Genomic DNA, 15,145 nt, shown 5'->3' on the forward strand with positions numbered 1-15,145 from the left:
GGTTCACTGAGTTACATGGAGAAGAGAAGAGGGAGGAGGGAGATAAAGGTGACCAGGAGGAGAAGAGGGGGAATCAAAGGGGGAGAGAGCAATCTAGCCAGTAATCAAATCCCTGTGTGCTCTTCACTGCCTGGAACACCCAGAGAGGTTGACGAAGTTACATAGAGAAGAGAAGAGGGAGGAAGGAGATAGAGGTGACCAGGATGAGAAGGGGGGGGGGGGTCAAAAGGAGAGAGACAGATCTAGCCAGTTATCAGTTCCCTAAGTGTTCTCCACAGCCCAGAACACCCAAAGAGATTCACCGAGTTGGGTAGAGAAGAGAAGGGGGGGGGGGGGGGGAGGAGATAGAGGTGACCTAGGGGAGAAAAAGAGTCAAAAGGGGGAGAGGGCAGTCAAGCCAGTACTCACACTCCTAAGTAAAAATGGGCACTGAAGATTGAATTCTTAAAGGTGCAAAATTGATAACAAATACCAGAAAACAAAGAGTAAAAATGTAGAGTAGATGTTAGACTCTCAAAAGTACAATATTAAAAAAAAATCACAAAAATTATTTTAAAAATAGATGAAATTTGCTTTAAAAATATAATCTTTTTTCCTTGCAAGGTAATAGTAGGTTATAAAAATTAAAATTAAAGGAGTAATAAAGGACTTAAAAATTTTTTTAATTAAAAAAAAATAATAGTAAAAATATATCTAGGAATTTCTCTAGAGCTGTTGCGGGCAGTATGGGATCAGTTCAGTTTCAGATAGTTCCTTGATCCAGCTTATACTTCTCAAGGTCTATAGGTCCCTTCCAATGTCGTCAGTGCTAAGTACAGGGTTTTAACCTGTTGCACCTGTCACTTCCAAAGCGGTTCCCTCTGTTTATTTTGGCTTCTTCTGTTTGCAAGTCTCCTGTGTCTAATTTCTGCCCTGACACAAGGGGGCGAAGGTGGTCACTTATTTAGGCTCACTTGTTCAGTCGTGCTGTGGGGAGGGAGGAACACTGCAAGCAAATATCACTGGCGTGTGTGGGGAGTGCTCGCAGTGTCTCAGCCACAGCATGTTTGCCCCCGCTCGCGGCATGTTTGCTTTCCCCGTCTACACCACTCAGGCCCCAGGTTTCTGTGCAGGGGTACTGTCTGAAGCAGGCCCTGGGTTGCACGCACTTCCCAGGTCTAAGCCACTCGGGTTCAGAAGTTGTTTTGTGGAATTTTCTCAGCGTTCAAATGATCTTTCTGATGAATTTGTGGGGGAGAAAGTAGTCTCCCTGTCCTATTCCTCCACCATCTTAGGACCACCCCCCATAATCTAAAATTGTACATCAGAGCAAAGGGGTTTATGTGTGACCCACTGCTAGGGAGCAGTGCCAGCATTTCTTCTGTTTCATAGCATGACGGACATGGTATTAAAAACTAAGTCAGAACTCGGCCATAATAACTAATAACATAATTCATGATAACAAGTAAGTAGGAGACTATACATTTTCTTATTTTAGCAATAATTATTATATTTGTGGCAAAGAAGAGTTTTGTTTGTTGGTATCTTAAATCTTATTAAGAATCAAGGAACCTGAGGGAAAAATAAGTTGTGTAGCTTTCATTTACTAAAACAGAGCAGCTGTATTAGTCCTCCTTTCCCTCTTAGTTTCCCCCAGGTAGACTTTGCTTAATTTGCTTTCTTGGTGAGAGTGAATAGGTGCTGAGTGATAGTGCTGCCACATTGATCAAATGATTTACTAACAAACACTATGGAACCTATCAAGTTGACTTTTTTAATGACACCAATAAATTTCCTGTGGTTTTTTTATAGCACATCTATACAAAGCTGCAGTTTAACCATTTTCACATCATCTTGTGCCTAGTGAATCTTAAAGACATTATTTTTATGAACTCATTCTTCTTATGTTTATCTGATGATAAAGCATATAAGTGAAAACACTCAGCAGACATTAAGAACCACCTATGAACAGTCACTTTCCTCCCGCACAGGATTTCCATATTGCCTGTGTTTCTTACTGCCCATTCTTGAAATCTCTTCCATTTTTAAATTACTCCCTTCAGCTTTCCTGAGCCTGAAGATTTTCTTTTTCTTTCCACTTATAGCTTTCCTCTCTCTGTACCTTACGGACACTTGGAGGCTGCAAGGATTTAGCACTGGTCATGCCAGCCTCTCCAGTTCACATCTCTGTCTGTCGTTGGGTCTCCATGGTGATGAGAAGCAGAAAGTGCTGAAGCAGCACACTGTGTAAGGACGGGAGGAAACGGTGCCGTGGCCTATACAGGAATAGCCCTGAATCCCCTAGTCCTGGAGAAGCCTGCGAGAAGCATGCCGTGCTAGAGAGCAGGAGGCGCTCAGTTAAGGATGCAGACTTGGCAGATTTATTAGCAGCAATATTCTAGGATGAACCTCATTTACATTTAGTGATTTTTTTTTCAACTGGAAAAAGCGTTAAATTTCTTTTTTTTTTTTTTTCCCCTTCTTTTTCAGGAGACCAGACGCTCCAGTGCCTAATGGTGAAGGTGAAAAAAACACAGAAGAAAGTTCAGATAATGAATCTTCTTTTAGTGACTAAGCTTAATTTTCATAACAATTACATATACATGTGTTAGTGTACCTTTACATTCTATAAGAAAGCCTGAACTGTAATTAGTTATAATGACATCAAGTGGCTACAGATCTGCCACCAAGCTTCCTCTGTGTTAAAAAAAATAAAGCATTTATAATAAGCTGGCAGTATGTCTTGTTACCAAAATAAAGGGCCCTGCTGAGAAATAGAATAGCCTAAATAAAGTACTAAGATGGAGTATTTCAGAGATGCAAGGAGCATGTAGAATGAAGTCAATGTGAGGTTAGTGATCATCAATACAAAAAAAAAAATGAATTTGGCAAAGTGAATGATTCAATTTTTGTGAATACTTTAGCATGAAAAGTATTATGTACACTTGTATCATAAGAGTTAAATTTCTGGCAGAAAGCAATACTGGATTGAAATTTTTTGTGACAACTGGAAGCTTATATATCGCATTTATTGTTGGTCTGGAACTTACTGGTAGTATTTATTAGCATGTAAAGCTTTTCACAGCTTGTTCATTAGATATACCATCAAAGTCAGATGTTTGTCAGCAGAAATTAAATTGTAAGTAGTTTCAGTGTGGTTCAGAGTGAGCTGATGGCAGAAGCTGACAAAAGGATGTGATGTGGGACAAAAGAGGTGTTTTCTGCTATCTAGCCCTTGCCTATTCAGAATTGAGTCCCATGTTACATCTCCCCATCACCATATCTTCAGAGTGATGAGCAGTCCCACTCTATTGGAGACTACCCAGGAGGATTAGTGAGACAAGCTATAGTTCCTGTTTCTACAACTGAACCAAAGACCAAAACCCATATTCATCATCTCCTTCCTGCACCACCAGTTTGAGACTCTGCTTGCTCTCTTCCAGAAATCCAGCAGGTCTAGTTCAGCCGCCTCGTAGCATGGCCCAGGCCTCCATGCCTTCAGAAATCGAGGGCCTTGTTTCCTTGGCCCCTTTTCAGCTACAGTTACCACGTTTGTCTGTTTGCTGTTCACACCAGGCACGGAAGCATCGGGAGTCAGGCAAATCACTGAATTGCATGAGTTCCAGATCATCTTCCTTGTTTCATTTTGTAGTTGTAATCCTAGCTCCTCATTAACCAACACATCAACTCCCTTTTTTTTTTTTTTGCTTGTTGCCCCAGAGACATGAGCAGTCCACCAGGATCAGTTGGCAGCAGTTCTGTTTAAATCTTACTGTGCTTCTTGATAGAAATGTGCTAGCTTTTTCCTGTTCCCCTGGAAATAACCTCCAGTCCTGCAGAGCCTAAGGTGGTAAGGGTGGGAAGCACCATTATGCCTGTAGGCCGCTGAGAATGCTGGAGGGCCAGTCCTCTTTCTCTCCCCTTGGCTCTTAGCTGCATGAATCCTAGCAGTTGGGGACATGGAATCACATACTGGCTTTTGGTAGGGTGCATGTATCCCATCCTGAAAAACAGCACCCCAACCCTGCAGGCTGTCATCTCCAAGCTGGTGTCTAAGCAGATACGGTAATAGTTCATTTCATGATTCCTTTTTGACTGCTTCTAGATAATGCTGCATATGTTAGGATCATGGATCCAGTAATTCATGTTGCTCTTCATTTGCCGCAAAATAGTTCCTTGATCTGAGGTGAGGTAACGCAAGATACCATGTTGGTAATAGGCATTCTGTAGACTATCAGTAATGATGACAGAGGGACTAATGAAAGGGAAAACAAGAATACAAGTTAATTTCAATGGGAGAGAATTGCTTCCCTCTCCAAGATGGAGGAAAATTAATGCAAATAACTTGCTCCCAAGTGACTAGTTTATCTTCTGGAGTGTTACCAAATCACTGGTCTCTACTGCTGACAGATCGCAGATTCAATAGTGGCATAACTGCATCAGCCTTAGAGAAAGCCCAAGTTGTTGGATTCATGCATAACCTCTATCTCTGCCATCACACTTACTTCACTTATGGGTTTGTTGTGGAAGCCTCGAGTGGTCAAGGACAAGACTGGCTGAAATCTACTGAAAGAATCATCCTGTCCACCTAATCTTTGCCTCCTCAGCTGAGTACTCTTTTGTTAACATTCCATGATACAAAAATCTACACACTTTCCTGTAAAAAAAAAAAGTTACAGAAAAATTTGTGTTTGTCTTTAACTCAGGCCACATCTTTCTCCATCACCGTGAATGACCAAGTACACTCTCTGAAGCTGTGTCTGTCAGGAAGATTTTTTTCCTAATCACTAATCCTTCTAGCCACCTCTGAGAGAGGCTAAGTGTGAAAACCAGCCATTTTTGGCTCACACCAAGATATCAAACTGGTCCACCCAGGAACAAGGCCCACATTTTCCTTCTCTGCCATCTGGTATGATGGCAGTAATACCTCAGCAATAGCCTTACTTCTTCACTTCTCCCTGTCTCCATGCCCTTTCTCATAAAATTTCATTGCCTTTGATTTCTGGGTGGAACATTCTGCCTCACTTGAGACTTTGAACTTAGACATGTGATTTTCTTTGGGTCAATAGAATGTTAATAAATCTGATCCAAGCAAAAACTTGAAAAATACTTGAGTGATTGCTCTGCCTTTTCGCATGCTTCTGCCACTGATATGGAAACATGACTGGGATAGTCTGATGGAGAAAGAGATACATGGAGCAGAACTAAGTTGTTCTAGTAACTTCGCAGCTAATCCCAGGATGTGAGAAAGCCCAGCCAAGATCAGAAAACCTCCCTAGCCAATTCCCAGCTGGCCTTTGACGCCTCTCAATAATGAATGCTCATGGTTGAGTATCAAAGATTTTTTTGGTTGTTACAAAACATTATTGCAGCAATAAATACTGATACAACTGACCATAGGGGATTCTCTGTGGATCACAGGAGCAGGTTAAGGAGATACATCACTGCATGAGAAGTAAATGATATGGGAACCTAGGCTCCTTGTCTATGGAACTTATATGTGCCCTCTGGACTTACTCAGGCTTGATCCCAGATATATCATTTGCATCAAATAATGGATTGTTACCGTTACTATGACCTTATGATTTGATGAACCTGACACCTAGCTCATGATGAGTAGCTCTGGTTCATAACTTGATGTCATATGGGAACAGATTCTGAGAGTCTGTTAGGCACAGAGGCATGCCAAGAGTTGCTTTTCAAACAATGAGAGGGCAAGCCTTTGATCCAGAACCTAATGGCTGTACTGTTAGTCTTCTGTTGGAGCTTGTCCGAGATGCCATACAATATCCTACCACAGATATTTGTAGCATTGATAATGTGTCATATAGCCTGAGCAGGAGAGCCGCTTGCATCACAGCCTGAGCCTGCAGCAGAGTACTCTCTCCTGCTCTGAGTCCCCCTTGAAATGAGAAGCTTTCGCCTCTTCCCCAAATATGAGTGAGAGCAGCATTTAACTTCAGGAGTCAAAGTTACCATCTTAATGATAGAGGGTGCAAGTTCAATAACTTGTCCTTAACTTGGAGGGCATGTCCCAGCATCCTCCAGACCATTGGACCCCTAAAATCTGCAGGGGTCTGAATCTTTCATTCTCTGGCTTGTGTGTGTCTTATAGAGTACCAATCTTTTCCACTTCCTCTTCACCAGATCTGATTAGCCTGATTTATCAGTACAGGGGAACAGAACGAGGTTCCGTGGAATAACAAGATGAAACCTGCAGACTTCCCTGTGGGAGAGAAGAGGAGAGTGACAATAGGTTAACATGCATTGTGTGCTATCCTTCCAATGTTAACATAAACACTTCTGATGTTCTTAATGATTGGAAAAAAAGTCAAATCAGCAGCCACATGCCATGCCAAAGCTTGCATTGATACGTTCCGGAAAAAGTATATTAACTGTCATAGCGGCCACAATCAGTTCGAACACTTCATTGAATTTATGGTAGTCTGCTGTCTCCTACCATGATGCTTGTGGTTTTAGCAGGGGCCTTACAGGTGAATGCAGAAGGTGCCACCCCTGCATTCTTTATGTCTTTGAAGGTCATGCCCATCTCTGCAGTTCTACTCAGAGTGCAATATTGGTTTTGGATTACTATCTTACCTGGGGAAAGGGGGTACAATTTTAGAGATTTTTGCCTGGTCCTCCCCACCATATGGATTTTATTCTACATGGCAGGGAACCAATGTAAAACTGTTAAGAAAATTCCAGGGACCCATCTGGATCAATTGAAACTACTGTAAGATGGACTGGAGCCAAGACTTTATTTATTACCCTGGCATCCGTAAGTTCCCACTCTTAAGTGTGGGACATGACATTTTAGATCACTTGGTATCAAGTCAATTCAGCCCTCTTATCCAACTACCTTTGAAAGTATTGCATTGTAAAGTTACTTTGATAAGTTGCTTATGGTACTCTAGAGAAAGTGGGCAAATATTTATTCTATGTATTTGTAGTGGCTTAGATAGCATCCTTCAAAGAGCACTGGCCATCTTTTCAACCGATGGACATAAAATAATAGTTATAACACTTCTCCATTATATAACAGTTGACACCAACTTTCTGCTAACCAGCTCTTTCTTTTTTGGGTTTTATAAGTAAAACTACACTCTAGTTTACTCTCTTACACCTTGGATATGAGGTACACTCTGCTCCTACACATCAAGGAACCTCAGTTGCCCCTTCAGCTTTGCTGCTACTTAGCCAGAGATATTTGGAATACCACTACCTGCCCCCTGCCGTTACTCTATCATCTCAATGCAAGATAGGCCAATCTTGTGACATCATTTCCAACTGTGAATTCTGGTCTAGATAATTCTAATTTTTGCAAAGATATTGTTGCCATTCTCATTAATACAGTCTTTAATGCCTTAGTTAACAGAGTAGTCTCTGGGCTCTTCCTGGGAAAACAGTCGGCTAGTTTTCTCAACACATGACATAAATCCATTCTAACATTCCTGCCTCTTTGAGCCATTAACCTCTTCTTTAGTACTTTGACAAGGCAATTCCAGCATCTCCATCTCATTTGGTGTAGGCCACCACACCAAATTTCAAGAAGTCATTCCAAGAGCCTGTTAGCACCTACTGTCCTTGCCAGGATGTTAAATCTTAAACCATAAGAGAATGTTCCCATGTCAATAAACTTTCCTCTATCCAGTCTTATATTCTGCCACTCTGGTCCAGTACATTCAAGATCTGTTCCCACACATGTTCTCCAAACTCCTGCCAGTAATTATTAGCCAGTTCCTACAGTTCTTTCAGTAAAAGCTATCTGTTCCCAGATCAAGAACTATGTTTTCTCTCTCAGCTCAGACTTGGCATTAGTTATTCTTCTCGTGGCAATGGGAGGAAAAGAGTTCAATTTTGAGGTCATCAGAGTCATCTTACAAGACATCTACTTCAGGTGGCCACTGCATAGTCTCCAGCTAAGGGGAGGCTGCTCTTCTCTGCTGCTGATGCTAAGTCGCTTCAGTCGTGTCCGACTCTGTGCGACCCCATAGACGGCAGCCCACCAGGCTCCCCCGTCCCTGGGATTCTCCAGGCAAGAACACTGGAGTGGGTTGCCATTTCCTTCTCCAGTGCATGAAAGTGAAAAGTGAAAGTGAAGTCGCTCAGTCTTGTCTGACTCCTAGTGACCCCATGGACTGCAGCCTACCACGCTCCTCCGTCCATGGGATTTTCCAGGCAAGAGTACTGGAGTGGGGTGCCATTGCCTTCTTCACTAGAGAGGGAGAAAGAGCTGCTTTGTCTGGTATGGAAGATTCAGAGAAAGCCAGGAACTCAAGCTGTTCAAGCGCATCTACCAAAATTGTCTTAACCCAAGTGTCAGTCCCTGCCCTTTGCTCTCAGAGCTCTGATGCTAGCAAAGGAGACTTGTGCAAGCTGCAAATTTCATCTCCTTTGCAGCTCTGCCACCCTTACTATTACACTCTGAGCCTGATGATCATGATGGAAGTCCTATGGCTAAGGAGATATTGGTCACTCTGAACACTGCCAAGGTGACCTTCTGGCTTTCCGTGTGCCCAGATTTGACAGTTGGCTGATCAGAATTTGTTACTTTCTTTTTTGAAGGCTTCCAAGGCAGTTAACAAATGCTAACAAATTCCACAATCCTTTACCCTCAAACCACTCTAGGGACAGAGATACTGGATAACCCATTTCTTCTTGTTTCGTTTCATCCCAGGTGAGATTCCCAGGGATTGAGATACAGGCCAGGGATTACCACCACCCTGCTTATCCTGTCAACGAGGTAAGTGATCCCATTCCAGAATCCCCTCCTCATGGTCTGTTTGTGAGGATCACTCTCATACCAAAGTCTGTGTTATAGTCGTGTGAAACAGACCTTGAGACAAACATTTGGGTACGAGTAGTTGATCTGGGAATTAATCCTAGGGAGTGGGAGAGCGGGAAGAATGAGAGAGGGAAGAAAATGTAACACAAGGATGCATTACCAAGACTTCTGTGGGAGTGTTTGGGACCTGATTCCAGGACAAGCACCTGTTTGTATATTTATGTATTGACTGTGCTGGCTCTTCGTTGCTACCTGGGCTTTCATCTAGTTGCAGTGAGAGGGGCTCCTCTCTAGTTGTGACGTGCGGGCTTCTCCTTGCTGTGGCCTCTCTTGTTGAGCAGAGGCTCTCGGGCACTCGGGCTTCAGTAGCTGTGGCCCCCAGGCTCTAGAGCACAGGCTCAGTAGTTGTGACACGTGGGGCTTAGTTGCTCCGCAGCATGTGGGATCTCCCCAGGTCAGGGGTCAAACCCACTTCTGCATTGGCAGGTGGATTCTTCACCGCTGAGACACCAGGGACACGCCCAGCACCCCTTTAGAAATGAGCAGGTGCTTCTCAGGACTGTCCAGGGATTGGATCATGTATCCGCTAGTCTGGACCCGTTAGCTGAGGACATTTCTCCTCTCCACTTTGGGGATACATTTGCGTTCAGGCCTCAAGGGCTCCCACGACCTGGAAAAGGACACTGTCAGGAAGTGGAGAGATGAGCTATTCATCTGAGGGGGGTGGTTGTCAATGAGAGGTGAGTCTGAGGTTGAGGTGAACTGTCCACTACCTATGGCTGAAGTCTAACATGGGCCTGGGCGAGATGTTTCAAGGCACTACCAGAAGCATCCAAAACATCTACAGCTTCCAAAACACCAAACTGACCTGAACCTGTGTGTGTGCTAAGTCGCTTCAGTCGTATCTGACTGTGTGCGACTCTATGGCCTGTAGCCCACCAGGCTCCTCAGTCCATGTGTGGGATTCTCCAGGCAGGAATACTGGAGTGGGTTGCCATGCCTGCCTCCAGGGATCTTCCTGACCCAGGGATTGAACCCGTGTCTCTTATATCTCCTGCATTGACAGGCAGGTTCTTTGCCACTAGTGCTACCTGGGAAGCCCAACCTGAACTTACTTTTATTTAAAATGTATAATTTTTTTCTGGGATAGAAAGACAAACTGAATGGTAAGCCACCCTCAAGATTTCCAGAACCTTTTCATTAAAATTTTTAGTTTTAAAAATCTTCCAAGAATGAGCAAAGGAGAAACAATGACTTAATCTATATCTTTATACAGTATGTTGTAATCATAACATGATTTATAAAGGTTTCCTTTTAAACATATCCTACCAAGATCCTCTGTGAAACTTTTTTTATCTGAACTAGAGCATGATTCTCATCAAAGAATAAATTGTGTCCATGTGCTGCTGAAGAGTGCCCAGACAATGTAACATTCAGTGAAAACTGTTTTGTTTCTGATCAAGTTCTTACCCAAAACAAACTTGATTTCTAGAATTCCTGAAGAACTTAAATTCCCACAATTTAACCCTGTACTTTAAACAAATGCTGCAATGGTGCCAAGGTGTCCTTTCAAAAACATTCCATTTTACCTTTCTTGTTAGTAAGATTAATAAACAAAAGAACTGACACTAAAGCAAGTGTCCCTCTGACTTTGATTTCAGATAGATAGCTTTAAATTAAGCATTTATCTTCCTTTGGAACATGGAGTGTAATAATTTTATTTGTGACCCCATTTCTTCTCTTCCCCAAACAATATTACTTTCAATTGGCAGCTTACAAATAAATAAATTTGGAAAAAACTCATTTCACACTCTCTACAAAGTATTTACTAGGTATCTGTGTATACTTATGTTTAAACTAATATAATTAGATTAAAGCACTTTAAAAATAAATATTTTGATTCACAGTTAACATCACAAGCTTTTTTCATGGTAAGTTCTAAGTATTGGAATAATAACATTCTAGAAGAAATGTTAGCAAAATATTTAGTCTAATTGCCTCATTTTTACCAGTGAATAAATTAACCCAGAGGAGTTGAATCACTACCCCAAGAAATGTAAAAAAGAAAAGAGGTTGATTTATATAAACAGAAGTGCTTAATCTATCAGTAATATTCTTATCTTAAATATTAATACTATTAGTTATTCATACAAAAGCAAAATACTTAAAATTTCAGTAATCTTATTAAAATTTCACATTGTAATCTGCAAAATAGAGTTGTGAAAAATGTTTTATAATTAAAGATATTCTAACATCAATATCAATTTTTTTACTTATATTAAAATATGTGACCCTGTGACAATCAAGTAATGCTACTTCTACATTTTCTTAGGGACATCTGAGAGAGAGTCGTTTCCTAGGCAAGTTGATAAGAAGTCTAGGCGTCCCCAAGGAAAGAGGGGTCTGGAATTCTCAAGGAGGAAGAAAGGACAAACTTTTTTCCCCTCTACATTCCTTAGGATTCTATAACAATAATGAATCCTGCTGGGAGGACAGTCTCTGGATTAAACCTTCTGGCTAATCCTGTTATCTTAAAATGTATATTATGGGAGTAGGTCTGGTCTTTACAAGGATTATATAACAGTTATGTATCCTGCCTGAGGACAGTCTCTGGATTAAACCTTCTGGCTAATTCTGTTATCTTAAAATGTAAATTATAGGAGTAGGTCTGAGATCTCTACAACCTCCAGATATTCTTTGGATTCGTTGGAGAGTATATAACTCCATTGCTAATACTAGCAAGCGGATATTCTTTCTACCCCCTTCTGATGTCTGTCAGAAGCTTTCTCTATCTCCTTTATACTTTAGTAAACTTTATTATGCAAAAGCTCTAAGCAATCAAGCCTCATCTCTGGCCCTGGATTGAATTCTTCTCCTCCAGAGGCCAAGAATCCCTGCGTCTTTGCGTGATTCAGCAACAACCTTTCACATCTTAACCATACTGGTTTATACACTGTTATGCTATCAGTCTAGTTTTCCAAATCAAACCTTAGAAAACTCTAAGAAACTGTCAGCATAGTTTTTAAATTAAATGGCCTATGTAAACCCAGAGTACCTAGAGAGCAAAATTTTAAAAACCCCAAGGATAAAATCTATGACAAAATTCCATGAAAGACACAAACTATCAAAAAATCACTCCAAAAGAAATAAATAGTTTGAATAGCCTTATATTTATAAAAGAAATTGGATGTATAGTTTAAAAGATTCCCATAAAGAACCCACATGGATTCTTTGGTGAATCCTACCAAACATTTAAGGAAGAAATAATACCAGTTCTACACAAACTCTTCTAGAACATTGAAAAGGAAAAACCACTTCCCAGTTCATTCTGTGAGGCCAACATTAATAGGACACCCAAGCAGACAGACATTGTAATAAGACTATAGACTAATATCCTTCTTGAAAACAGAGGTAAATATTCTCTAAAATGTGTTAGCAAATTGAATCTAATATTATAGAAGATATACAGATGTCTAATAAAAATATGAAAATTGCTCATCATCATATATCATTAGAGAATTGCAAATTAAAACTACAGTGTGATTATACCACATACCTATTAGAATGATTAAAATCCAAAATACCGATGGGGCTTCCCTGGTGGTCCCCTGGCTACTCCCAATGCAGGGGACCTGGGTTCAATCCTTGGCCAGGGAACTAGATCCCACATGATGCAACTAAGAGTTCGCATGCCACTACTAAAGATCCCATGTGCCGCAACTAAGACCTGGATCAGTCAAATAAATTAATTAATTAAAATAAAAAGTTTTTAAAATCAAGATGAATGTTCCACAAAGAATACATGTGGAATATTTTATGGATGTACTGAAGAAAGACATCTAATCTCACCTTGGAGAAGGGAAGTATCAGAGAAACTTTTTAGGTGGAGCAGTGTGTAATATGAGTGTTAAAGAATGCCATGAAGAGGGGGCAAGATCAGCAGAAGGAGCTTCAAGGACAAATACCAGGATATATGAGACACAATGAGGTATCCAAGGAACTGAGTAATTCTGGATGAAGAGAGAGGAGGTGGGCAGTTGGGGCATTATGGGTCATGATATGAGTTTTGAGTTTTATCTGGACATCTGTGGAGAGCTATCAAAGGATATTCAATTCAAGATATGGAAGTGACATAATTCGGTTCCACTTTAGATGCATCTACTTGATGCATGAACCTGACTGAAAGAAACCAAGGCCAGAGGCAGGGAGGTATGACTAATGGATCCAAAAGAGAAATTATAAGATTGAATTAAGGCACTGGCTATAGGAATAAAGACTCATTTGAGACCCATCAAAGCAAATCAATACAATTTGGTGACCAACTGGTTGTGAGATTTGAAGGACAGAGACATTGAGGATGATGTCAAGGTTTAAGGCTATGATAACAAGGTACCATATACTAACTTAAGGAGTACAAAGGAGAAAAAATTTAGGGTAAATAATAATTCGATTTGAGACTTGTTTATTTTGGACCACTTGTGGACATCCACATGAAACTGTTGAGTACAGAAAGTCTGGAGCTTGGGAGAAAACTCTGGACTGAAGATATAGGTTTGGTTGTATCATCCTGTAGTACAAAGATGGAACCATGGACCTGGATGAGATCATGTGGAAACTTGAGATATAGATTCAGAAGGCTACCAAGGAAGGAACCAGAGGGGAAGGAACCCCTGTACTCACGGGACAGGTAGAGAAAGAGCAGGCCAGCACAAAGGCCATTAAGGCACAATCAGAACTAGGTAAAGAGGGTCCAGAAAAGATGGCATCTCAGAAGCCAATATCAAAGAGTTGTTCAGTTGGGAGGGAGCAGCCACCATCAACCAAGGCCGTATCTTGTTACTTAATTGACTTCCGTGCCAGGCTTGAGCTCTAGGAGGACATCTGTGCTTCTTACCATCATATTTCTAGCTCCATGTGCACAACAGATATTTAATAACTTTTGTTGAATAAACAGAGATTAAAGCTTAAAGAATCTGTTGGATTTGGTAGCACATAGGCAACTGGGCAACTGAACAACAGCAACAGGTAACCGGAGACCTTTATGAGAACGATTTTAGGAGAGTGGTGAGGGTAAAGCCGTAAAGCAGTGGGTGCAGATATAAGTGGCACTGAGAAAAGAAAGGAGAATCTTTTCAGAGATTTAGTTGAGAAGAGGAAGAGCTGAAACAACAGCTAGGAGTCAAGTTGGGCAGAAGGAACATGGGAGGGTTTTAGTCGTTAAACCTTTAAATTTTTTTAGCCATAGTAGATACCTGAATAGGAAAAGAGGAGATTATTTTGAAGGTAGAAGGGATAGAATCCAGAGCTTGGATGGAAGAAAGACATAAATATGGCAACCCACTCCAGTTATTCTTGCCTGGAGAATCCCACGGACAGAGGAGCCTGGCAGATTACAAAGAGTCAGACACAACTGAACACACACACACACACACACACACACACACACACACACACACAAGGCTACAAATAGAAACAACTATGCAAGAACTCCTGTCAGCATGCTTAATTGTCAAACAGCTGGTGGTTAAAAGGGATCCATGTCAGGAAAGGATGAAATCAGTTGCATGGGATTGGGAACTTTTGGGGAGACTGTGGGATTGGAGCTGGATCTTAAAAGTCTGTGCTAAGGGGAGAAGATAGAGAAGCAGAGGGAGAGCATTCTGCCTCAAGGGGCTTCTGAGATAGTGCTTTGTATAATAAACATAATTTTAAACGAGCTGCTTATGGCTTCCCTAGTGGCTCAGTGGGAAAGAATCTGCCTGCCAATGGAGGAAACGTGGGTTCCATCCCTGGTCCTGGAGGATCCCACCTGCTGCGCCCGGCTGAGCCCGGCCCCACAGCTGTTGAGCCTGTGCTGTAGAGTCGGGGGGCCGCAGCCACGGAGCCTGTGTGCCCTGAGGCCCGTGTCCCCCACAAAGGGCAGCCCCCACCTGCTGCAACTCCTAGAGCCTGTGTGTCCTGGAGCCCGTGTCCCCCACAAAGGGCAGCCCCCACCTGCTGCAACTAGTGAAAGCCCTCACACCAACGAAGACCCAGCACAGCCAAAAAGTAAATTTTAAAAATTAGCTATGGTTTTAAAAAAAGGAAGATCCCCAGAATCTTTTTCCAAGCCATGCTTCAAATTTTATCAAACATGGAAAATTTCAGCCATTGTTTCTTTTAAACATTTGGTCTGTCTCTACTTGCCTCTCCTTACCTTCTGGAACTTCAACTACACATATGCAGGCCTGCTGGATGTTGTCCCATAGCTCACTGATGGTCTGTTCAAGTTCTCCAGTCGTTAAATCTCTGTGTTTCATTTTGGGTAGTTTCTATTGCAGTCTTCAAATTCACTGATCTTTTCTTGCCATGTCAAATCTGCTGTTAATCTGTGTCCCA

General features: G+C 41.6%; 1 protein-coding gene across 9 annotated transcripts in view; it reads left to right on the forward strand.

Annotated features, from left to right (window-relative positions):
* The window catches only part of WASHC3 (WASH complex subunit 3), an 85,669-nt gene that overhangs the window by 53,546 nt on the left and 16,978 nt on the right, over positions 1 to 15,145 (forward strand). For 5 of the 9 annotated variants that reach the window (XM_070454049.1, XM_020880971.2, XM_070454050.1 and 2 more), the window contains one exon: positions 2,470 to 2,715. In XM_070454049.1, coding sequence (XP_070310150.1) covers positions 2,470 to 2,554 — 85 coding nt within the window. In that variant the 3' untranslated portion in view covers positions 2,555 to 2,715. Of the gene's footprint in view, positions 1 to 2,084; positions 2,227 to 2,469; positions 2,716 to 8,659; positions 8,726 to 15,145 lie in introns of those variants that run through there. The other 4 variants (XR_011483053.1, XR_011483052.1, XR_011483051.1 and 1 more) reach the window with 3 other exon arrangements.

The sequence above is a fragment of the Odocoileus virginianus genome, chromosome 23, assembly GCF_023699985.2.
Source record: "Odocoileus virginianus isolate 20LAN1187 ecotype Illinois chromosome 23, Ovbor_1.2, whole genome shotgun sequence".
Lineage (NCBI taxonomy): Eukaryota > Metazoa > Chordata > Mammalia > Artiodactyla > Cervidae > Odocoileus > Odocoileus virginianus.